Genomic DNA, 24,725 nt, shown 5'->3' on the forward strand with positions numbered 1-24,725 from the left:
AAGATATGGACAAAAGAAAACACATTATGCAGTATTTTGATATGTCTTTGTTTTACTCATATTTACTATTTTAGGGAGTAGGTGTCACTGAAGGAAGAAAATGAAACAAATGCCACACAAAGTATAACAAGAAAGCTTTGAAATTTTAACACTGATGTGAAAGGAATATCACATCAAAATAGGTACAGACAAGTGACCTGGCCCACCACCTCAGAAATCCAAAGCTTATTTAGGGAGAGCAAAGTGCCAACCAATACCAACTAATGAAACAGTAGAATAATCAGAAGGGCAGCTGCTATATAATAATTCTTTTTCCTTCGGCTCCACCCGTTAGGGGTTTCCACAGCAGATCATCTTCTTCCATATCTTTCTGTCCTTTGCATCTTGTTCTGTCACACCCACCACCTGCATGTCCTTTCTTGCCACATCCATAAACCTTCTCTTAGTCCTTCCTCTTTTCCTCTTCCCTGGCAGCTCTATCCTTAACATCCTTTTACCCAATATCCCAAGCATCTCTCCTCTGCACATGTCCAAACCAACGCAATCTCGCCTCTCTGACTTTGTGTCCCAACCATCCAACTTGAGCTGACCCTCTAATGTCCTCATTTCTAATCCTATCCATCCTCATCACGCCCAATGCAAATCTTAGTATCTTTAACTCTGCCACCCCCAGCTCTGCCTCCTGCTTTCTGGTCAGTGCCACCGTTTCCAACCCATATAACATAGCTGGTCTCACTACCATCCTGTAATAATAATAATAATAATTCATTACATTTATATAGCGCTTTTCTCAGTACTGTAGACCTTCCCTTTCTGTCACAAATCACTCCTGACACTCTTCTCCACCCATTCCACCCTGCCTGCACTCTCTTTTTCACCTCTCTTCCACAATTCCCATTACTCTGTACTATTGATCCCAAGTATTTAAACTCCTCCACCTTCGCCAACTCTACTCCTTGCATCCTCACCATTCCACTGACCTCACTCTCATTTACAAACGTGTGTATTCTGTCTTGTTCCTACTGACCTTCATTCCTCTCCTCTCTAGAGCATATCTCCACCTCTCCAGGGTCTCCTCAACCTGCTCCCTACTCTCGCTACAGATCACAATGTCATCAGCAAACATCATAGTCGACAGGGACTCCTGTCTAATCTCGTCTGTCAACCTGTCCATCACCACCGCAGCTGCTATATAATACTAAAGACAATAATACCATTTTTTGAGCATTTAAACTTTTTAAAAGAGTATAACATAACTTTCACAGAAAACCAGGGGCTGGGCTATATGATGGCCTCAAGCAGTTTGAGCATCCATTTACTTTTACAATGATGTATTTGAAAAGGCAACTTTTTCTCATGGGGTATGCCAGATTTGCCAGCTGCAGTTGCTTGTCTCGAGCCTCCATGAAAGTTGCCAAATGTGCGTCATTCTTCCAGTGCAGTCGTGCTCACTCCTTAGCGTGCTGCCTGACAGACACTAAACTGCTGCAGTGAGTTAAGCCGCAATCTTGGCCCTTTATTTCTTTCTTCCCTTCTTCTATGGAATGTAAATTATGAGACATCAGATAGATGAGCTTCTCTTCTGTTTTGTAAGGTCCACATTCCAGTGCTGACAGACAGAACAGGCATTGTGTGGAGGATTAATAATTGTGGTGGGTTTAGTCTCAACCATTTTCCTTTTTCCACTACATTTTAGTACGTAAAATAGGAGACATCAAACAGCCAAGCTCCTCTTCTATTTGTGAGGTCCTAAGTCCCACTATTCCTTTTTCCTCGTCGCTTCACTAAATGAATTGTACTTCCCAATGAGCATTCATTGTCAACTCTCCTGCACACAGAGCCTGCTCCTACGACTAAAGACAAAGTCAGACATGTTTGATTTTATCATAGTGAGTCAGGGACTAGTTGAAGTGAATCACTGGCTACATCACATTAGGTGATTAGCTTCACAGGAGCACACTCCCATCTGCCTTGCACTCACTAAGATATGTAAATAAAGACTTCAGCTGTAAATTTCCCAATGTAAAATAGGCTTAAATCTAGAGGGAAGTTAATGCAATGGCCTGCATTGTGAAAGAGCAGAACCTACGAGAGGAGAAGAGATAAACAAGAGAGTGTTAAGGTAGATAAGCCACAGGATATAAGGGCATAGAAATGTCTAAGTAGGAACAAAATGACAATCTGCTTCCAACGGGACTATTTTAAGTCATGTTGTGCTGTGGTTGTTGTCCACCTGGTGTATGTGTTTAGCTAGAGAGGGGGTACCCATAGTCTGTTAGCTCACTTTGACTTCTTTTATGCTTGTCTCAAAATTCGAGAACATTCCAAGAAAACTGAAAAAATGTTCAGAAAAAAATACGATGACCTTATTTTACTTAAACAGAATAACTACAGAATAACTGTAATGGCTTCTTTTATCCAGCACTCCATACTTCCACCAATAAGATATATCGGGAGACCCATTAGCCTGATGATTTCTCTTTACTTAAAAATATGGCCTATTGGTTAAAGGAGCTAGCTGAAAGAAAATGACTGTGCAAGGGTTTTCAGTCCCCATTGATAAAATACAATGTAACCCTGGGTGACTCATAAACCAGCTCAATTAATGTGAAAAAGTACACCTGTGTGGAGTATCTTGGGATGGTATGTGCCATGTAAGACCACCCTGCATAATATTAATTGTCTGCTTGCCTTCAGGTTTGTCACAGATGCTGTCACTGGCATTACCATCATCACAATTTTATTCTTCTTTCCTTCCCAAAAGCCTTCGATTAAGTGGTGGTTTGACATGAAGGGTAAGTGCCTATTCATTTTGTAATTCTGAAAAAAAATGTAACTTGTTTGTTTTGCTTTAAACTGCACTAATGTTGATGTGAAGGCAGGGAGAGGTCGCGTGACTCAGCAGGTCACCATCGGGAGATGAAGTGAGCATGTCCTTCTTGGATACTATAATAACGTGTGCTTGACCACAGTGCACATGCAGTGTGAGCTGTCTGCTTTGTCACTGGTTATTTATGACTGAGCAAGGAAAAAAGTACTGATTTTCAAAACAAGGACTGCTGAAATAAAGGAGGAAGTTGACTTCCGCTTTATGTGTGTATTGTTGCCACAGATCATTGAGTAAGTCCGTTTGACATGATTAATGATCACTTGACCTCCTTCCAGTGAGTGGTTAACTCCAAGTTTGATAAGCAAAAATGCTATGTGGGTTAGTAATTGGTTGTTCTCTGTCCTTTAAGATATCTGAAGTTTGAAACATTCAAGAAATGCACAAAGAATAAATCATTTTGTTGTGGAAATATGAAAACCATACAAAATAGACCGACGAGTGCGTAATTTTAACAATTTTTTGCATTCACATCCCAGTGAACATTACTTTGATTGTTAATCTACATGCAGCTCCCGCTCGATGAATTTTTCATATTGTTTAGAGGAGGGGTGTTGAGTTCTGGTCCTGAAGGACTACCATGCCTGCAGGTTTAATTTCTAACCATCCTCCTAATTAATGACCAAGTTTTGCTCTCAATTGACTATTTTTCCATTTCTTGTAATTGCTTTGCTTTTTAAGACTGCGTCTTCTGAATTGCTTTATTTTTCCAAACAAAACTGAGATGTGAAGTGAGGCAAATAATAATAATAATACATTTTATTTATTTGTAGGCGCCTTTCTAAACACTCAAGGACACCGAACAATAGACAAAACACAGATTATAAACAAAAGTAAAATACAGAAGTTAAAATCAGACAGAGCAATTGTAATCAAAGAGAAAAAGCAGTCTTAAACAAATGAGTTTTAAGTTTAGATTTGAAAAGTGAAAATGATTCAGTATTTCTAAGCTCAGATGGTAGTGACTTCCAAAGCTGAGGAGCACAGCATTCAGTTGGTGGTAAGACGGATGAAGGGGACAGTCAAGTGGATGGAGGAAGAGGATCTAAGGGTACGGGAGGGAAAGGCAACATGGAGGAGGTCAGACAGATATGGAGGGGCGAGGTTGTGGAGAGCCTTAAAAGTTAACAGAAGAATTTTGAATTGAATTCAGAACTTAACTGGAAGCCAATGCTGCAAGACGAGAGTGATATGGTGAACAGAGGGGGTTCTAGTAATGATGCGGGCAGCTGAATTCTGGACCAGTTGAAGCTTATAAAGAGATTTGCGAGAAAGACCAAAGAAAAGGGAATTGCAATAATCCAGACAAGAAGTGACAAGGCTATGAACAAGGATAGCAGTGATGTGGGGAGTGAGGGAGGGGTGAATACGATTAATGTTACGCAAGTGGAAATATGCAGACCGGGAGATGTTACTGATGTGGGACTGAAAAGATAAAGTACTGTCAAGGATGACACCCAGACTCTTACCCTGTGGGGAAGGAGAGACAGAGGAATTATCAATAACAAATGAAAAATGATCAGTTTTGGATAATGTTGATTTTGTACCAATGAGGAGAATCTCAATTTTGTCACTATTTAATTTAATTTAAGAAAATTTGAAGAAAACCAGGATTTTATCCAACCAATTTCACTCCAACCACTTTCTTAATTAGAAGTTCAATTTTGTTTTTGTTAATTAAATGTGTCATTTTAATACCATGGCATGTTGGTGCTCTCATTCTGCCACACCAAACATTTCCAAAACTGTTTTCTTTTTTTAGGAGCACCGTCAATATGTTTTGTGGACATGAGCAGATCAACATTACTGAGACCTTCACCTTTCTTTATTTTTAAATATCATATGAATGTTGCAGGTTAGCTGGTATTGTGTTGGCTCGTTTTGTATCTCATTATTGTTAGCTAATTAAGGACCCAAGAAACAATTAAGCAGTCTGAGTCTTAAATAGAAAATCAATTAAAATTAAGACAAAAGAGTTGATTAGCAGCAAAAATGGCCAGTCATTTAGAAGATGGTTAGAATGAAAGCCACAGTACACCTCCAGGACCGGAGTTGGACACCCCTGGTTTTGAGACACTCCCTTTCATAATCTGCTTGATCTTTAAGTTACGTTTCAGCTCCTCCAGATAAGCTGGTGGACGAACCTGGGCAAGCCATTATGGAAACTTTATGGTGCTTTAAGGACTTCCTACAGGGCATGTGTTTGTCACTTACTGCTAGATACTGTAATTTAAACCAAACATTTATTAAGGTTCCACTACACATCAGTAACTTACCAATAGATGCACTGTAGGTAGCCTTTCTTTTAAAGTGCTTTGTGACTCTTTTAAAACCAAACAAAGCATTTGTTAAGTCCTTGTTTTATAGGAATAATTGACTAATAGATGTAGGCATCTATCCAATAGTGTTATTACCTTAATTATTATGTTTTTTGAGATACTGTAACTGCAGTAGGGCGGCACGGTGGCGCAGTGGGTAGCGTTGCTGCCTCGCAGTTGGGTGATCTGGGGACCTGGGTTCAATTCCCGGGTCCTCCCTGCGTGGAGTTTGCATGTTCTCCTCGTGTCTGCGTGGGTTTCCTCCGGGCGCTCCGGTTTCCTCCCACAGTCCAAAGACATGCAGGTTAGGTGGATTGGCGATTCTAAATTGGCCCTAGTGTGTGCTTGGTGTGTGGGTATGTTTGTGTGTGTCCTGCGGGGGGTTGGCACCCTGCCCGGGATTGGTTCCCTGCCTTGTGCCCTGTGTTGGCTGGGATTGGCTCCAGCAGACCCCCGTGACCCTGTGTTCGGATTCAGCGGGTTGGAAAATGGATGGATGGATGGATGTAACTGCAGTATTAATGTACACCCACTGGACAGATTATTAAGAACAGCTGTACACCTAATTTTCCATGCAATTATCTAATTAGCCAATCACTTGACAAAAACACAATACATAATGTCATGCAGATTCAGGTCAGAAGCTTCACATCAAACCCCAGAATGAGGAAAAATGTGATCTCTGAGGTTTTGACTGTGGTACCACATGGGCTGGTTTGAGTATTTCTGTAACTGCTCATCTCCTGGGATTTTCACACACAACAGTCTCTGTTTACTCAGAATGGTAAGAAAAACAAAAAAACATCCAGTGAATGACAGTTCTCTGGATGGAAATGCCTTATTAATGAGTGAGTTCAGAGGAGAATGTCTCCGATAACCACTCTGTACAACTGTGGTGAGCAGAAAAGCATCTCAGAATACACAATCTTGAGGTGAATGGTTAACAACAGCAGAAGACCTCATTGGATTTTAATTCTATCAGCTAAGATCAGACAGCCAAGGCTGCAGTGGTCACAGGCTCACCAAAACTGGACAGCTGAAGACTGGAAAAATGTAGCCTGGTCTGTTGAATCTCAATTTCTGCTGAGGCACACAGACGGTAGAATCAGAATTTGGTGCCAATATGAATCCATGTACCCAACTTGCCTTGTGTCAACAGTCCAGGCTGGTGGTGGCAGTGGTTATGGTGGTGTAATGGTGTAGAAAATGTTTTCTTGGCATGTTTTGGGTCCATTAATGCCAATCAATCATTACTTGAATACCACGGCTTATCTGAGCATTGTCACTGACCATGTGCATCCATTCATGGACACAATTTACCCACCTCCTAATAGCAAGCTCCATCATGATAATGCACCATGTCGCAAAGCTGATTTCATGATCATGACAATAAGTTCAGTGTTCTTTTGTGACCATCCCAGTCACCAGAAAGATGACCTTTAGGATATGGTGGAATGGGAAATTCACAATATGAATACAGATCTGACAAATTTACACAAACTGAGTGATACTGTCCTGTCAAGATGGACACAGAATCTTAAAGAATGTTTCCAACATCTTGTAGAATAAATGGCATGAAGCACTGAGGTATTTCTGAGAGCAGAAGAAGACCCTGACCAGTATTAGTATAGTGGTCCTAAGAGTTTTCTCAGTGAGTTCTTATTTCTCTTCATCATTTCTTACTTCTGTATGCGGTTGATGTTCTTGATCAGCCCTCTCAATACAGCTTGGTCCTGCACCTCCTCTTCAGTCAGACCCTTTTCTTTCAAATCCTCTTTTACTTTATCCATCCACCTCTGCTTTGGCCTCCCTTGCTTTCTCTTCTCCTTTACTTCCATTTCCATCACTCTTTTGCCCACACATTCATTGTCCCTCCTCATCACTTGTCCATACCACTTACAACCTAAGTTGTAAGTAGGGCGATCCAGATCTAACTATGCAACTTTTAATGCAATGCAATAATTGCATAATTAGATCTGGACCACCCTGTACTTTCTTGTACTTTTTTAGCTCTTTAGTCTCCCACTTTTGATGTTCCTCTGATTCTCTCATTTCTTATTCTGTCCTTTTTTGTATCTTCATACATCCACCTAAACATTTTAATTTCTGCCACATCTAATTTCTTCTCCTGCACTCCCTTTACTGTCCATGTCTCAGCTCCATACATCATTGCTGGTCTTACCACTGTCTTTACCTTACCTTTAACCTGTAGCTGTTATTTCAAAAGAAACAATCTGTTAAATCTGCCTAATCTGCCCAAAACTGTCAAGCGAAGTTTCAATAAACCCTAAAATGTTGTTGCAGAGTCTTCTTTGGGTGGACATAAGCTACAATTCATCTCACTACATACAGGCACTTAGAGCCCTTACACATATTTATAGGGATTCAGTCAGTCAGTCATTGTCCAACCCGCTATATGCTAACACAGGGTCACGGGGGTCTGCTGAAACCAATCCCAGCCAGCACAGGGTGAAAGGCAGGAACAAATCCCGGGCAGGGCGCCAGCCCACCGTAGTTTATAAGGATTATACATGTAAAGTAAACTTCTAAACTATACAAAATCTACATGCATTCACACACAAAATGAATTGAAGATACAGTAGCACAAGTGATCTCAATGTTACTATCAAAAAAGCAATATAAAATTACTGCTATGATATGACCTGGTGATGCCAGTCCTTGAGTTGTTACAAATATTGTATTGGAATGTTCAAGCAAATTAAATATGTCTTCTTTGAAGTAGTTTGGTCATACTCTTTTGTAATGCATTTTGAAATTAAGTCATATTAGTAGTCTGTGCTGCTGAATTCCCAGTTCATGACTATACAGTATGGATCAACTAGGCCAGTTATAAAATTGGCAAATAAAACCCTCTGGAACTCAAAGATTGAAACATTAGGAATCCATAAATCCAATGTGATCCTGAGTACTCTCAAAGGTGTCCGATTTCACGGCAGACTGTGGCATGTATTCCAACTATTTATGACCCCTCTGATGGAGGAGGCTGCTGTGACCTGTTCTGACCCTGCCGTTCCTCTGCTTGAATTCTGCAAGAAACACTTTGAATGGGGACTCTGCTTTTTAGCCTCTTATATCTATAGACCCAATGTGATGGTCTCCTCTTTGCCCCACATTTCCCAGATCAGGCCAATGCCTGAGCCTAGCAAAATAATACAAACAAGTGCAGCTGCAAAGATGATTAAGCATGTAAATGTCAGCAATTTAACAGTAACTTGGCAATAAGAGGAAGATAGTGCTGTGATTTTGTGTGTGGGAGTTCTAATAAGGCTATATCTCTTCGATTACTTACAGATATTTTAAGTGCAAAGGTTTTTGGCTTTTAAAATTGAGCTCGTTCTCAATGGTAAAAAAAGATGGGAAACTAGATTTGTTTAACTTTTTGCAGAAGCAAAAAACTCCTCTTAGGCCCCATGTAGTTAAACTTTAGAGATCAGATGTCAATATTGCTTTAGCACTGAACCGCCAGCGATATGAACCCGTTGTCCTTTGGCTTTTTCCCTCCATCTATGCCTGACCTCAGCAGTTCATGTAATGATAAATGAAATATTGAGCACACAACATTCAGCCCTTATGGCCCTTCGCATAAATTGGAGTATCATTTAGGAATAGAAAGATCTCATTAGAAGCTGTAGAAAACTCCTTGGGCTCAGCCAGTAATGAATGTTATAAATGTCAAGGCAGTCAATGCAGCATTGCTAGTAAATTGCTAAATGTTATAAGACAGTATCATTTTTTGCAATTTTTATATTATTCCAAATTACATATGAACATATGAGCAGGATCAGCTAAATTTAAATGAAGGCAAGAGAAATGATATGACTGATTTGGAATAAGACACTTTAAAGTTGATAAGGCGATATAAAAAAGACTTATGGTGGATTCAGACCCCTTCACTTTTTGCACATTTTGTTATGTGGCAGCTCTAGTGCTAAAATTATTTAAATTCATTCAGAATGTCAGAGCAAAACCATGGTTTTAGTAATTTTTTCAAATTTATTAAAAATATTCAACAGAAATATCCAATTGACAAGTATTCAGACTCACTCATTACCCCGTACATAGTTGAAGCCCCTTTGGCAATGATTACAGCTGAGGGTCTTCTTGTGTTTGACACAGAAAGCTTTGTACACCTGCACTTGGCAATTTTTAACACTCCTGTTTTGTCTTTACATTGTGCTTAGGATCATTGTCCTGTTGGAAAGTGAACCTTTTGACCAGTCTGAGGTCCAGACCTGTTTGCAGCAGTACCCTGTACTTTGCTCCATTCAGCTTTCTCTCAACGCTGTCTAGTCTCCGAGTTTCTGCCGCTGAAAAACAACCCCAGAGGAAAAATTCTGTCACCGCCATGCTTTGCTAACAGAATGGCATTGCACAGGTGATAAGTGGTGCTTTGTTTTGTCCAGACTTGATGCTATCTTGGTTTCATCATACCAGCGAATCTTGTTTCTCAACAGTCTGAGACCTTTAAATGCCTTTTGCAAACTTCAAGTGGGCTTCCACGTGTCTTTTACTGAAGAGGGGCTTCTGTCTTCCCACTTTGACATAAAGCCCAGATCGGTGCAGTGTTGCAGGGGATGATTGTCCTTCTGAAAGTTTCTCCAGTCTTCACACAGTTTCTGTTGAAGTCAGCCACAGTGACCATGGCATTTCCCCCTGATTGCTCACTTTGGCCACATGCCTGGCTCTGGGAAGAGTTGTGGTCATTCCAAAATTCTTCCATGTAAGAATTATGGTGGACTCTGTGGTCTTGGAAACTTTCAATCCTGCATAATTCTTTCGTAGCCTTCACCATATCTGTGCAATGACACAATGCCGTCTTTAAGCTCTGCAGGCAATCTCTTCAATCTCATGGCTTGGTTTTTGTTCTGATACACATTGTCCACTGTGGGATTTTCTATAGATAGGTGTGTGCCTCTCCAAGTCATATCCAATCAATTAAAGTGATCACAAGTGGACTCCAAACAAAGTGTACAGACAGCTCAATGACGATCACTAGAATAGGATGTACCTGAGTCAAATTTCAGGGGTCATAGGAAAGGGACTGAATACTTGTGCCAATCAGCTATTTCAGTTTTCATTTTATAATATAAATGTAGAATCCAAGAATCCAAAAACAAGCATGAAGTCTTGGATAATTTTTTGAGTTTTATAGATATGTTTAGTCCTACATCAATGGTAAAGTACCATATATACTCACGGGTAAGTTCTCCCGCCGATAAGTTGGGAGTTGATTTTAACATATACTGTAATTTCTGGTATTTTATAATGTTGTTGTATAAGTCAAATGTGGAAGACTCACGCTATTGGTCCAAGATATTATGATATTCTAACGCCCTGCTGTAAGAGTAACCATGGAGTTAGTTTCCTTCCACATTCCAAGGACATGCAGGTTAGGAAAATGTATAAATTCTCCCTGAGTGAGTACACAGTTGGTCTGCATGCCTTGTACTTGACATTATCAAGTTTGTTACCCCTTGTGATTTTGGAAAACTGGATGATAAACATCAGTAAATGAATGAATTGATGGCTGTATAATTTAAGAGGAATCTTAATAATCTTTCATCCTCTTCAGTCATTTTCCTTAGTGGGGCAGCTGGATTGCATTTCCTTTATTTATTACTTTAAAAAGACCCCCATTGCTGTATTGCAAAAAGCAAGCTACAAAGTTGGATGAATGAGAAAGGAAAAGATATCATGAGGAAATCTGTTCAGTTCAGTCTTAAAAGCAATGAAGCAAATACATGGAGTGCCATCTTGAGTGTTGACTCTAAGCAACCCCAGCATCTTTTGCATCTTTTTCACTCTTTGCGGTTCATTTTCTCCTTATTATGTTTTTGTTTAACTGAACAGGTTTAAAGAAGTCCATCTTTTCAAAACCTGGTTGTCTGATCCCTGAAGTGCAACATGAAGTGCTGTTATTCATTCTGGGAACAGCTCTTCAAGAGCAATAACAAGGAATTATTAGATATATTAAAAAGGCTTTAGCATTCTATACTGCTAGAAGAGGGTCATTCTTTAAAAAAAAATCAATTTCGATCCTATCAGGCCTTTGCAAGTTTGTAGTATAGCATGAATAGTTTTTACAAATTAGATCAATTTCAAACTTGTTTGTGCATGTAAAATGTATTAAAGTAAGCTTTAATTTTGTGTTAACCTGAACTTAACTTTGAACCTGTTGCCATAGTGACGTGACAGCCAATATCCAAAATTCAAAAAGTGAACTGCAGCGTACCTGCTGATTAAATATATGCATAATATGCATACTTAAATAAGGTTAGCTATGCAGTCCCAGCTTGGGTGATCCAAAAGAAGGGATGGGGGCACTTCCAGTGTCACTTCTGTCACTTCATCCTTTGAGCAGCAGCACCTCCTTTGACTCTGGCATGTGCCCTCAGCTCACAGGTAGCTTTTCTTTTGCTAAAATTACCAATCTGATTTGATTTACCCTCCTTATGTTAATACATCACTGACTGCTCACCTCGGAGAGGTAGTGTAGAAAATGTGTGTATTAACGGTGGCCATGTGCCAAGTGCTTAAAATTCCTTACACTACCTAATGTAAGGGTCTACACTCTTTAAGGTTTTTGGTTACAATAAATAAGCATCAAATGTTTGTGTAGTATTTTTTTAACTCGCCTCTTTCCTGTAAAGTCTCCCGAAGCTGCATGTGACCAAAATTCTATTCCCAAAGCCAAATGTGCTCAATCACACAGGACAGCATGGAAGTCATTCTGACAGATGGGGTGCAGGGGACAAACACAGACTTGGCTGTGATAGTCACAAGCATACTTTTTTATTAAATGATTTTATTTAATTAAATTAATTTAATTTATTTAACTCCTCTGTCTGTTTATTTGTCTGGGTCAAATCTTGCAACTGATTTTAAACCCACTTTTGACAAAGCACATTTCTTCAAATTTTGCATGCGTGTTCAGTATTGATGACAATACAATAATCCGTCAAAACCGATGCAATTATGTAACAAATTTTGCTGTAGTCAATGGTTATGCGATTCCAATTAACGCACACACAACAATGATGGAGAGAGAATAAAATGCGATATAGGAGCATACGAGTGAGAGGCGCCTCCAATTTCTCCCACTTGCCTCTTCCAGTGAGTGGAGTGGGTAAATATGCGTGCCGACTTTACTTATTTACTCTTGAGAAGGGGTAGCCTTGATGACCACGTTGAAGAAGTATTGGCGTAAGTTTGCCGTTCTGTCGTCTATTTTTCTTTCGCAGCGACCGAGCGCTAATATCATAAGAGCCTGAACAGAAAATAGAGACCAAAATATAATTCTTTTTAGTGTTCAAATAATCCTGCAAAGAAGATATATTAAGTAATACTTTTAAAGAAGCTTCCCGTTCATGAAAAATGATTAAAGAAAAATAATTTGCAAAATACTCAAAAACTAAAAAGTAAAAAATAAAAAAATATATATACTGTATATACACACACACAGTAAACCCCCGCAAAGTCGCGGTTCAGGATTCACGGACTCAGTCGTTCCCCGATTTTTTCTTAGAACCTAACTATTAATTGTTAGCTGAAAGTGCAAATATCCTCTGCAATTTTTTATGGCTTTTTTCATGGCAATACTGTGCTGTAGAGAGAACAGGAAGCAACCGCTGAGGGAAATGCGGTTTGGGATGGTGAAAGTAGCCAATCCGAGAGCGTTATTCATTTCTCCTTGCTGATGATTGACTGCTGCTTTGTGACGCATATTGTTTTGTTATTCTTAAATGCACACGATGTCGTTGAATCGCCCTGCACCTTCTAAGGCTTCTGGAACTGAGCCTAAGCGCCAGAAGAAGTTTAAAACACTCCAGGAGAAGGTTGAACTACTGGATTTGCTCCGGGAACTAAAAAGTTATGCTGCAGTAGCGCGCCACTATGGCATTAATGAAAGCACCATATGCTACATAAAGAAGAACGAAGCAGCAATCTGGAGTACCGAATTTGTAAGTTTCTGTGATAGTGCCAAACAGGTAACGACCGTAAGGAATAAAAATATGGTCAGGATGAACTCTGCCTTGGCATTGTGGATCACCGACTGCAGGAAGAACATTCCCTTGGATGGTAACATCATCCATGAGAAAGCATGGAAATTGTACCAGCAGTTCGCTACAGGAGACAATGTAGCAACTTCCTATCACAACGTTCCTGAAACCTACAAAGAAAAGCCCAGCACGAAACCCCACCAGAGGAAGACCCGTCCAAAGATACGACTCCTGCTGAAGCGCCTGAAGAAGAGGAGCCACCCGAGGAGTTTTAAATCCTGTGCAGCTACTTCATCATCATCATCAATATCATTCATCATTGGTGAGTACCCTTACATTTTACTGTGTTTTAATTAAATGAAATTATTATGTATTTACTCTGCTTATAACAAAGTAAACTACAGCGCACACCAAAGAAAACGCGCTTGTATGAATTACAGTACGTATAGTGGTAACATCAATATTTTACATTCTAGCACCGTGGGAGACATAGCAGTACAGTACTGTACAGTAGACGGGTTTTTATCTTTACATTCTGTTTTTAGGTAACGTATTAAGGTCATTTTTTAGGTAATGTATTAAGGGCGTCACGGTGGCGCAGTGGTAGCGCTGCTGCCTCGCAGTTAGGAGACCCAGGTTCGCTTCCCGGTCCTCCCTGCGTGGAGTTTGCATGTTCTCCCCGTGTCTGTGTGGGTTTCCTCCGGGCGTTCTGGTTTCCTTCCACAGTCCAAAGACATGCAGATTAGGTGGATTGGCATTTCTAAATTGGCCCTAGTGTGTGCTTGGTGTGTGGGTGTGTTTGTCTGTGCCCTGCGGTGGGTTGGCACCCTGGTTCCTGCCTTGTGCCCTGTGTTGGCTGGGATTGGCTCCAGCAGACCCCCGTGACCCTGTGTTCGGATTCAGCGGGTTGGAAAATGGATGGATGGACCATTAAATCCAAAACTCACAAATGATGATGCTGAATCCAGCATGTTGAATACAAATACAACTCCTTTGGAATATGTTTGTTAGAGATTGCAGCTTTTACTAAGTCAAATGTATTTTATATCCTTCCCTAGTGGTACAACTGTAATTTTAAGATATAGAAAGGAAAAACAAATAACACTAAATAGAGTAATAAATAAATGACCAAGTATAATATTTTTGTCTCATTTGTTTAACTGGTTTCTCTTTATCTACTTTTAGGACTTGAGTGAAATTCTGATGATGTTTTAGGTCATATTTATGCAGAAATATAGAAAATTCTAAAGGGTTCACAAACTTTCAAGCACAACTGTATAGGATACACTTAGCTTCTTTTAAAACTGGCTGACACTCACAACAATACAATTTCAAAGGAAACTCCTGGCAAAGCGTGCAGTCGTGGGGTATCTGTAGTCGGCCCTGACCACATCAAGAGTGCAGGAGACATTTTTGTAGCCTTGGGCTGGAGTGATGTCTTCCCTCTGTCTGTAGAGCTTCAAATTTTAGTGCAGTTGCCAGAGCTTTATGCTTTTCTCATAGTCTTTGTTTCTAAAATAAGAACATGCAATTTCCAAACATGGGATACAATCTTTTGTTAAATGGTGACCATAAATTGACTGTCACCAAACAAGTGTACCCCTGCTCTGCTCCATTTGTCGGTTGTTATCTCTATTGTGCCTTCTCTCTGTCACCTCACTTGTGTGGCTTGAAGGCTTTAGCTGAATCTATTCATGGGCTCAGTTGCCCATCTTAAGTAAAATAATGCAATGTGGAATAAAATTTACAGATCACAGTGGCACATTTTATAACTGTTGGCTACAGATGGCTAACTCTCCAACAATTAATGAGGAGTGGTCCCTTGACACTTACATCATGGTGGCCCCACATCTTGGGGTTCCATCCACAAAACACAATGAACTTAGTCTTGAGGCTTGTGTGCACAATGCTTAACAACTAAACATTATATTCAGAAAACAATGGCAACAAAAATTATATAACAACAAAAAACACATTTCAAATTAATAATTCAACAATAATAGAAATAACAACTAAAAGGAAAATAACCATAAGCTTGGAAACAAACCCTGGCTGTAACAAAACACCTACAGAGATTTTCATGGTGCTACTCCTGCTATAATCCCATACAATAATTTTCCACTCTTTCGTCTACATTTGTTTTTCCTCTTAAAAGATGTTGATTCCCATAATCGCTGTCGGGCTGTTATTGCTATAATGCAGTTTAGGTCTGAGCCAGTATGAGTTTTCACAGTTCTCTGTTTCTGTCTTTCTAAACTGGTTATCCATTTCATTGTTTCATGGTGCCAGTGTTTTATCATGGCAGAAATTGGGAAACAACAATGGATGGGATGCCAGGTCATTAAAAGGCCCAAATGAACCCACCCCCATAATCAGTGGGTTAATTTAGAGTTTCTGATTAGCCCAACATGTGGATCATTAGCTTATGGTATGAAAACCACACTGACCACTGCAGCACCAGCATGCTGCCCAGCTCTCTGTGTAAACATTTTAAATGAAATTCTTCAGATGCTAAACTTTAACATCAAAGGATGCATACATCCAACCTGCTATATCCTAACTACAGGGTCATGGGGGTCTGCTGGAGCCAATCCCAGCCAACACAGGGCGCAAGGCAGGAAACAAACCCCGGACACGGCGCCAGTCCACTGCAGGGTGCACACACACACACACACACCAAGCACACACTAGGGACAATTCAGAATCGTCAAAGCACCTAACCTGCATGTTTTTGGACTGTGGGAGGAAACAGGAGCACCCGGAGGAAACTCACACAGACACAGGGAGAACATGCAAACTCCATGCAGGGAGGACCCGGGAAGCAAACCCGGGTCTCCTAACTGTGAGGCAGTACCACTACCCACTGCGCCACCGTGCCACCTGGATGCATACATTAAAAGTAAAACCTGAAGGAGAATGGTCTGACTGGTGTTTCAATACTTTACCAATGACCTCTTAAAATACAGCATGAATCTTCACACATTTCCTGTCTTGTGATAAAAGCAAAATATCCCAAAAGGGACTCTACTTAAGAAAAAAAAAAAAGAGTTCATCTAATGAATATTAAATACGCCACAGGCCTTTACAGCATCAACTGAAGAGAGCAGTCTCGCCTTGGAGGGCGTCTCTCACATGCACTGTATATTTCACGTATCTCCAATGACAATGTTTAAAGACCTTCTTTATAGGGTTGGCAAGCTTTCTGCCTCAAAGATTTGTTTACCATTTACTGCTTGCTAGGACCGCTATGTAAGTAGTACAAGTTAACATGCAAGAAGACAAGTTGGTGGGGGATTTAGTGTCTAGTCATAATACTTGTTTTTAGCTTGCCCCTCACCCAATAATGTGCCATGCTGAATTGAACTGGAAATCGGCTAAAGGTTAGAAGCCTCCAGTAGCTTGCTGACAGCTCACAAATATATATCTTAAAGTACCTTGTGTAAGTGGAACACATCACAAGCAAACTGTGTCAAGACCTAAACAGACATGACCTACACTTATAGAAGGAACAACGAGCCTATTTAGAGAGTGTAACAAATTACTTGCTGTTATGTAAGTTTTGCAGAGGAAACCGAGTAGTGAGACCTTCATTAGTGAAGCTTAACATGCAGTGCAGTGAATATTAAAATGAATGTGCTGTTCATTGCAGAAGAAAAACAGGGCTGCTTTAAAAGCATGTAGAGAACTGGAGAGGTGGAGGAAGCTGAACACAAATGTACAATATAAATATGTTAATAGTTGTACATAATTAGAGATCCTCAAAAACCTCTAAATGTGTATGTTCACATGTTCAGTTATGCTCCTCACTTCTTCAAAACAAGCCTTTCTTCTTCTTATTGTATACTAGCAAAATACCCATGCTTTGCAGCGGCAAAGTACTGCTTTAAAATTTTTATTAAGAAGAAAAGTAAACCTTTTTAAACTGAGGGAAAAAATACCAATAATTATTTGTTAAGGATCTCTTTGTATACCACGTTGTCAGTTCGGCCCTCTGGTTGTAATATGACAAAGCTGTGCGCTGAGCTTACTCTTGAGCATGTAACGCATAGTTGGCCATGTGAAAAGCAACCTTTCCTCAAATCAATGCCAACCTTTTGTAGAGTCTGTCCCTGAGACTTATTAATTGTCATTGCGAAGCAGAGCCTTACTGGAAATTGGAGGCGTTTGAATTGAAATGGGTTTCATCGATAACTTCGCATCCAGCTTTTGAGAGTTTCAACATTCATAAACATCAAAGTGTCCACTACTCAAATCGTCACCTGTAAATCTAAGATGTTTAAGAGGCACTGGCAGTTGTCCAAAGGTGTAAAATATTTGGCCATTTCGGTACACTTGAAAGCGACAACCGAACAATTCAGCGGCAGCCATCAACTCACATGCAGAACCATAGGTGAAGGCATTTCACTCTTATAGTGCCCCTGTGTAGTATAATTATCTCCTGTACCGTTATCAGTCCACACCTTGAACCTGTCCCAGTCATTCAATACATAAGACACAATGTTCCTCCAGATATCAAGAGTGAGCCTGATATGGCCGTGCAATATGTAACACAGAGAATGGAAAAGGCAGTCGCCATCTCCGGGCATGGAAACCACTTGGTAAGTTGTTTGATTGATGGTGATCACCTCGATAGACATGTTAATGGGGGTACAGTTGAAATGATAAAGGAAATGGGTACCTGAACAATGTAAACTAAATCTAAAATACCTACACAATAACTATAATCGTAATAAACAAACAATAAAACAGCGGAGAAGCCGTGGATTAAATAAAAAGGCTGCAGTTATCAGCAGGGAGACATGAATACCGTGGCAAAGCAAGGAAGGGAATAAAGAGACCGGAGCGACGGACGGCCTTATATAGGCAGGCAGCCAATTAAGTGGGAGGTGTGGGGAAGGGGGACCAAACGCCACCTCACACGTTGACCGAGCTGCAGGCTATGGATGTATATATGTACGTAAATGGGATTCAGTTAGCGTTGGGAACCCGCGTACCAAATTTCTTGAAGATGGGCCCATAAGTAACAAAGACCGTTAGAAAGTTCAATATGGAGGCCGACAGTGGCGTCATACCACCGAAATAAGTATGTGCATCGGTTTCGGTTAGCGCAGGGAAGCCGTCTACCAAATTTCGTGAAGATGGGGCCATAAATAAGAAAGTTTAACATGGCGGACGTTGTCGACCGTTATGACCGTTACGCGTAGAATTTTGAAATGAAACCTGCTTAACTTTTGTAAGTAAGCTGTAAGGAATGAGCCTGCCAAATTTCAGCCTCTACCTACACGGGAAGTTGGAGAATTAGTGATGAGTGTGTCAGTGAGGGCTTTGCCTTTTATTAGTATAGATAACACTTTTATCCAGGGACCCTTGATAGCTTTGGGTACAGTTACAGTTGTTTGCAGACTGTGCCCTTGGCTTAGCCACTACCTACCTGCCTTATTTTCGTTAACTCAATCAGTCCACCACCTCTAGTTTCCTATAATCTGGTTCATCTTTCCATGGAATTCAGTCTTCCATAATCATGGGGTAACCCTTCATTTTGGAAAGCCACTTGTACATAACGCAGGTCCCTCTTTCTCTCACTCAGCTGCTCCTCCCTGAATTCCGAAGCGCTTTTTGCTTAGTTTTGTAGTTCCCCTTCTTCACAAGGCAAGCCTCTTCATAACAGGGCTCGCACACACCGTTTTTGCCAGTGTATTAAAACTTGGGTGCAAAAGAATATCGAGAACAGAAGCTTTGCTTATCTCAAAGTTGCTCTATTACCTTTGAAGCATGAGAGTCTGAGTGTAGCAGTGCTACTTACAGTACTTACAAAGCAGATTAAGCCTCATTGTCTGCCTTAAATATTATGGTTGTAGTTAAAAGTAATTGGTCACATTCTTCTGAAAATATAGAAAATTGGTAAGGTATGCCTTTGATGCGGGTGCTCTAATAATATTGGAAATGGAATAATCAGGAGTTGCAGGTCAAGGAAATAAAATCTGATTAGTGTCTGGTTTAAGGTCTGCTGCTGTCAGGCCTCATGTGGTTTAACAGAAGAAATTTTAATGACAAAGCAGTATGGCTTCAAGACTGACTTAAATGCCTAATTAATTGTTTACCTGCCTAAGGGATTTTATATTTGAGGAAGTGTAGAATTACAAGACTCCACTGCATGGTTACTGAGCTAACATACCTCAGAAAAGATAGGGATGTTTGGTATGTGCTTTCTAGAGGTAAACGATGTGAGAGTTTTTATGTGTTTTTAATTGTTTTATAATTGGCTGATTTGTTGTTTATTTTGTAAAACATCCATTTCAGCCTTTAAAGAACAGTTGTCCGTTTGTTTACCTCTTCATAATGAGCTGTTTAGATATACAGTATGGCAACCTTTGTGAGATTACAAAGAGCTCAAGTCTGCCTTTTTTTAACTCCCAATAAATTTAAACTGCTCCAATAGCCATGCCAAGGGAGACTTTTACAGAGCAATTTGTTGACCTTGTTATTCGGTAATTAGATGTTCATTACAAGTGAATTCTGTGTTACAGTGGGAAAACTTTATAGAACATAATAACATAATAAAGTTGACAAAAGAAGGGACACCATTCAGTCCATCAAGCTTGTTTGTTCAGCTAATAGCTGTGCTCTTCTAATATCTCATCCAGATACTCCTTAAATGTTGTCAAGGTTTCTGCTTCAACTCCATGACTTGGTATTTTGTTCCAGCTTCCCATAACTCTTTGCTTAAAAAAGTGCTTCCTGGCTTCAGTCTTATGTGCTATTACCAAAACTTTTTGTTGGTATCCTCAAGTATGTGATTTACCTTTAAACTGAAAGAATTCTGCTCAACCTGCTTGCCTTTGAAGATTTTTAAAGACTTGGATTAGGTTCTCACACAGTCTCCTCTACTCGAGATTAAGCAGGTTTAATTCTCTGAGTCTGCCAGAGTACAATATGTCCTTAAGTACTGGGATGCACCCGGTCGTTCTCCTTCACACAGCTTCAAGTGCTGCTATGTCTTATTTGCAGCATTGTGACCAGAGCTGCACACAATACTACAGATATGGTCTCACTACTGCATTACATAGTCTAGTATAACAGCCATCCATCCAATATCCAACCCGTTATATCCTGTCCTAACTACAGGGTCACGGGGGTCTGCTGGAGCCAATCCCAGCCAACACAGGGCGCAAGACAGGAAACAAACCCCGGGCAGGGTGCCAGCCCACTGCAAGGAGCACACACTAGGGATAATTTAGGATTGCCAATGCACCTAACCTGCTTGTCTTTGGACTGTGGGAGGAAACCGGAGCACCTGGAGGAAACCCACACAGACACAGGGAGAACATGCAAACTCCACGCAGGGAGGACCCGGGAAGCGAACCCAGGTCTCCTAACTGCGAGGCAGCAGCATTACCACTGCGCCACCGTGCTGCCCTAGTATAACATCCCTCAAATTATATTCACCAGTTTTTACTATGTAATTTAACATTTTATCTGCCTTTCTAATTACTTCTGAACATTGCTTGGACAACAAAAAGATATCAATTTAAACCCATAAGTTCTTTTTAGAGGATATCTGCTTTAGGACGGTGTCTCCCATTTTGTATGTAAAATTGATGTTCCTGTAGCACTTTGCACTTTTCTACATTAAACTGGACTTTCCAGGTGTTCTTCCAGTTCTGAAGGTTGTCCAGGTCTTTTTGAATTAATTTTGCCTCCTCCTTAGTGTCTACTAACTAAATTGGAATCGATGTCATTAATATAAAATCAGAAAACTGTAATGGTCCTAGGAATGACCCCTGAGGGACTCCACTGATGACATCACTCCACATAGAGTATCCTCCTATCTGTACTCTTTGTCTCCTGTTGGCTAACCAGCTTAAGGTCCATTTTTTAGGTTAACTGAGAATCCTACAGCCTGTACTGTCAACTTTAATTTGCCTGTGATGTTCAAAATCATGAGAGAGTAGACAATAAAGGATTTTGCAGGTAACAAGTAAACCCAGAAAATTGCTATTAAACAAAATTTGTGCAAATATTGAGGTACAAAGATGATAACACAGATTTGAAGCATACAGTGTCTGAATGAAAACTGTTGAGCAGAGATGAAAATTCATGGTACAAGGAGTAATTATTTCAGCAGGACATATGAAAGTAAATTTGTTTGGGCATTAAGGATTGTATTACAAATTGCTTGTAAAATCCTTCCAAAAACAGCAAAATAAGGTGAAACCCCCCCAAACTCTAGGCCTAGGCTTGAGGCCTACTGTTCCAAATGGCTTCTACCATTAACATTACATAAGATTTAGCTTATGCTGGCACAAAAGGGGAGACCCAATATTAAACAATCCTTAATAATCTTCTGAAGCAAAAATTAACAAAGAGAAGGAAAAACTGTAAACAAAACTTTTAGCTCTCTGTAAATAAGATTTACTTATTAAAAATGAACAAGAGCAAAAAATAAGATGAAACTAACAACAAAGTCCAGTTGACAAATCAAATCTCAAAATTCACACATACACACACACACACACAAAGCAAGAATCAAAATCCAGAATGTAAAAGCAGAGGATGGTCCTCTAGCTGTAAATCATGGTGGCCCTATCCCCTAAATCAGTGTCTTAAGGGGACAGGGCACATAACTAAATACATTCATACAAATCTGAACAAAAACATGCAAAAGTAACAAACAAATACATTACTCAAAAATGAACAAAACACATAATATGCACAGTAGAGATATTTAAATTCAACACAAATTAAACTGCATTTAAGTCAGGGTTAACACCCTGATTAAATAAAACGTAATACAAATAATTTGGGAAATTCAGAAATACATAAATAAACTAGTTCACCAAAGTACTGACATAAGACTGGGGACACATGGGTATCGGTAGGAATTCACAGAAGGAGATATAAGGACTGAATATTGAAAAGGAACAACCAAGAGCCACAGGGTAAATACAGAGATTGGGAGGGTAATGGAATCAGAATGAAGAAAATGCCAATGCTTCAGATGAGGAATATGGAGGAGAATTATGAGTGGCAATAAAGTAAAACTGGAATGGTACAAACACATCTGTTATAAAGAGGTGACTGGAAGGACTGATGTTTGAGTTTGTACATGTAGTATAGGAAATCCAAAAGCTTCTTAAAATATTAACATCCAAAATGACAGAATGAAAAATTCTGAAAATGCAAGTGTTGCGACATCCACTGATCAGTTCTAGAATTTAAAAAGTGTGATTTTAAGAAAGCAAATTTCTAAATACATAGACAAATATACTCACAAAAGTAACACAACAGCCTGTCCAGAATTTAGTGGGAATGGGAAAATGGGAGTATGGACAGCCAAAGTGATAAAACTGGCTCTGTAATATCAGCCAGATGTGTTCCTTAAGGAAACCTGCCTCACAGCTGGATTAGCATGGGACATATTGACTGATTGCCCTTTTGTACTTGCAGTCTGCTTTCAACAAGATCCACAGCTTGCATCAATGGTAGACAAAGGACACTTGCTCTTCTCTGTAAACATAAAACTCACACATTTGCTCACATCAAACCTATTCAGAAATGCCAGTTAATCCTGTTCTCTCACCAAGTCCAGATATTTATGTGGAAGCAAGTGGAGAAAACTCATGTAGATGTGGGCAAAACATACAAACTCCAGTCAGGCTGTGAATGGGCTAGAACTAGAATCCAGTTAGCTTGAACTGTAAAAGCAGCAGCAGCAGCATCCACTGCTCTATCATTCCACCTTGTTTGTTGTTGGCGTAAATACCAGTACATAACTTGTGCTCATTTTATTATTTACAGCTCCAAATTTTGCAACAAAACCACTTTTATCTTGGAAGAAAGCACAAGAAACCGTTCCCTGGAACATCATTATTCTTCTGGGAGGAGGATTTGCTATGGCAAAAGGATGCGAGGTATATATTTTGATCAGAATTTAATTTTTGTAATAGGCAGAAGTCATGGCATGTCATTTTCTCACTGATTTAATCCAGGGCAGTGTTGCAAGGGGGGGCCTGACATTGCTGCAGCTAGCGTAGGGCGCAAGGCAGAAACAAACATTGGACAGGGTTTGCAGGGCAAACACACACACACCTACACACTAAAGACATACTATGGTCATTTTAGCGTCACCATTTCACATAGTGTGACGTGTGAGTCCCTGTCTTGCACCCCAAAACACGAGGCGGAGTCTCAGTACTTTAGCAAAACCAGCTTTATTCAGCTTGAAGCAGGAACAGCACAGTTATTTATTGTAGCGGGATCTAACACTCTCCTATACACAGAAACAGCAATCAGGCAGGGTTGTGGCCAAGTAATACTGTTCCCTGCAATTATAATGTTCCTTGCATCAGCCATCAATGACAGCACTTAAAGCATGACCGCAGTTGCTTCGGATTTGCTTTTGCTGTGAGCCGTTACAGCACTAGGAGCCTGCGGTTGCCCCAGCAACTGATAGGCTGTCTTCCCCAGACATGGCGATCGCACTTCGGGACACTCTTGGGGGGAGTCTCAAAAGAGTTTAGAAACCTTACAATAGAATTAACCTGCATGTTTTGGACAGTGGGACGAAACTGGAGCATCCAGAGGAAACTCGCACAGACACAGAGAGAACATGTAAATTCCACGCAGGGAGGACCTGGAACGTGAACCCTGGTCTCCTTACTGTGAGAAAGCAGCAGTACCTCTGTCCCACTGTGCTGACGGGCAAAAGTATTTAGATTTTTAAAGATTTCTTGAATTTTGATTGCCCTTTGGCAATTAATTTTTATTGATAACATTATTTGCAATGTTTCATTTGTTTATGTAAATTGACGTATCCTTCCATTCTCTGAACCTGTATCTTCTGGAGCAGAGCTGTGTTTGGTGTGGTGGGGTTAACACTGGAAAGGAGACGCATACAACCTACTCATTCATGGCACTCCAGTTTAGCACTGCCAACTTACCTAGCAGCATGTCTTTCGATTTGTGCAAGGCAACTGCCCCCTCAAAACATTAAACCCAGTTTATATTACAATTTAGTACAAGCAGTGTTCCCTGTAACCAAATATAATAGAGCAATTACTTCAACAGCAGTTCAGCCTAGAAAGATCTGCTTTGTTCTCTTTGGTGGTGCAGCTCACTGCATGTTCTGTCACAATGGAAGTATACAAGCAGAAAAGAGAAGAACAAATACTTGACTAGGAGCACCATGGGAACTACCTCCATTGTTATTCTTCACAGTTCTCTCTCTCCTTGTATTCTGATTGTGCCTGTTAACCAGATGCATGTTTGCTATATTGACAAAAACTACCCCCTTTATACCTAGTTTGGGGTCTTGTGAAGTGATGCAATGGTCCTCCCAAAGGCTGGGAGGCCAGTAGTAGTTAACTAAACCTGGTGTATTTGGCCATAACTGCAAAGCTAATCTACAAGAGCTGTGACCACTAGAGGGCATTACAGCACCCGAAACCCCAAACACAACCTCACAGATAGAGTCCAGGATTAAAAAAATGAATATGTATT

General features: G+C 40.2%; 1 protein-coding gene across 1 annotated transcript in view; it reads left to right on the forward strand.

Annotated features, from left to right (window-relative positions):
• The window catches only part of slc13a3 (solute carrier family 13 member 3), a 129,793-nt gene that overhangs the window by 83,731 nt on the left and 21,337 nt on the right, over positions 1 to 24,725 (forward strand). Inside the window, exons 9-10 of the mRNA XM_028811932.2 lie at positions 2,698 to 2,795; positions 23,025 to 23,137. Coding sequence (XP_028667765.1) covers positions 2,698 to 2,795; positions 23,025 to 23,137 — 211 coding nt within the window. The remainder of the gene's footprint in view (positions 1 to 2,697; positions 2,796 to 23,024; positions 23,138 to 24,725) is intronic.

Source organism: Erpetoichthys calabaricus, chromosome 10, assembly GCF_900747795.2.
Source record: "Erpetoichthys calabaricus chromosome 10, fErpCal1.3, whole genome shotgun sequence".
Taxonomy (NCBI): domain Eukaryota; kingdom Metazoa; phylum Chordata; class Cladistia; order Polypteriformes; family Polypteridae; genus Erpetoichthys; species Erpetoichthys calabaricus.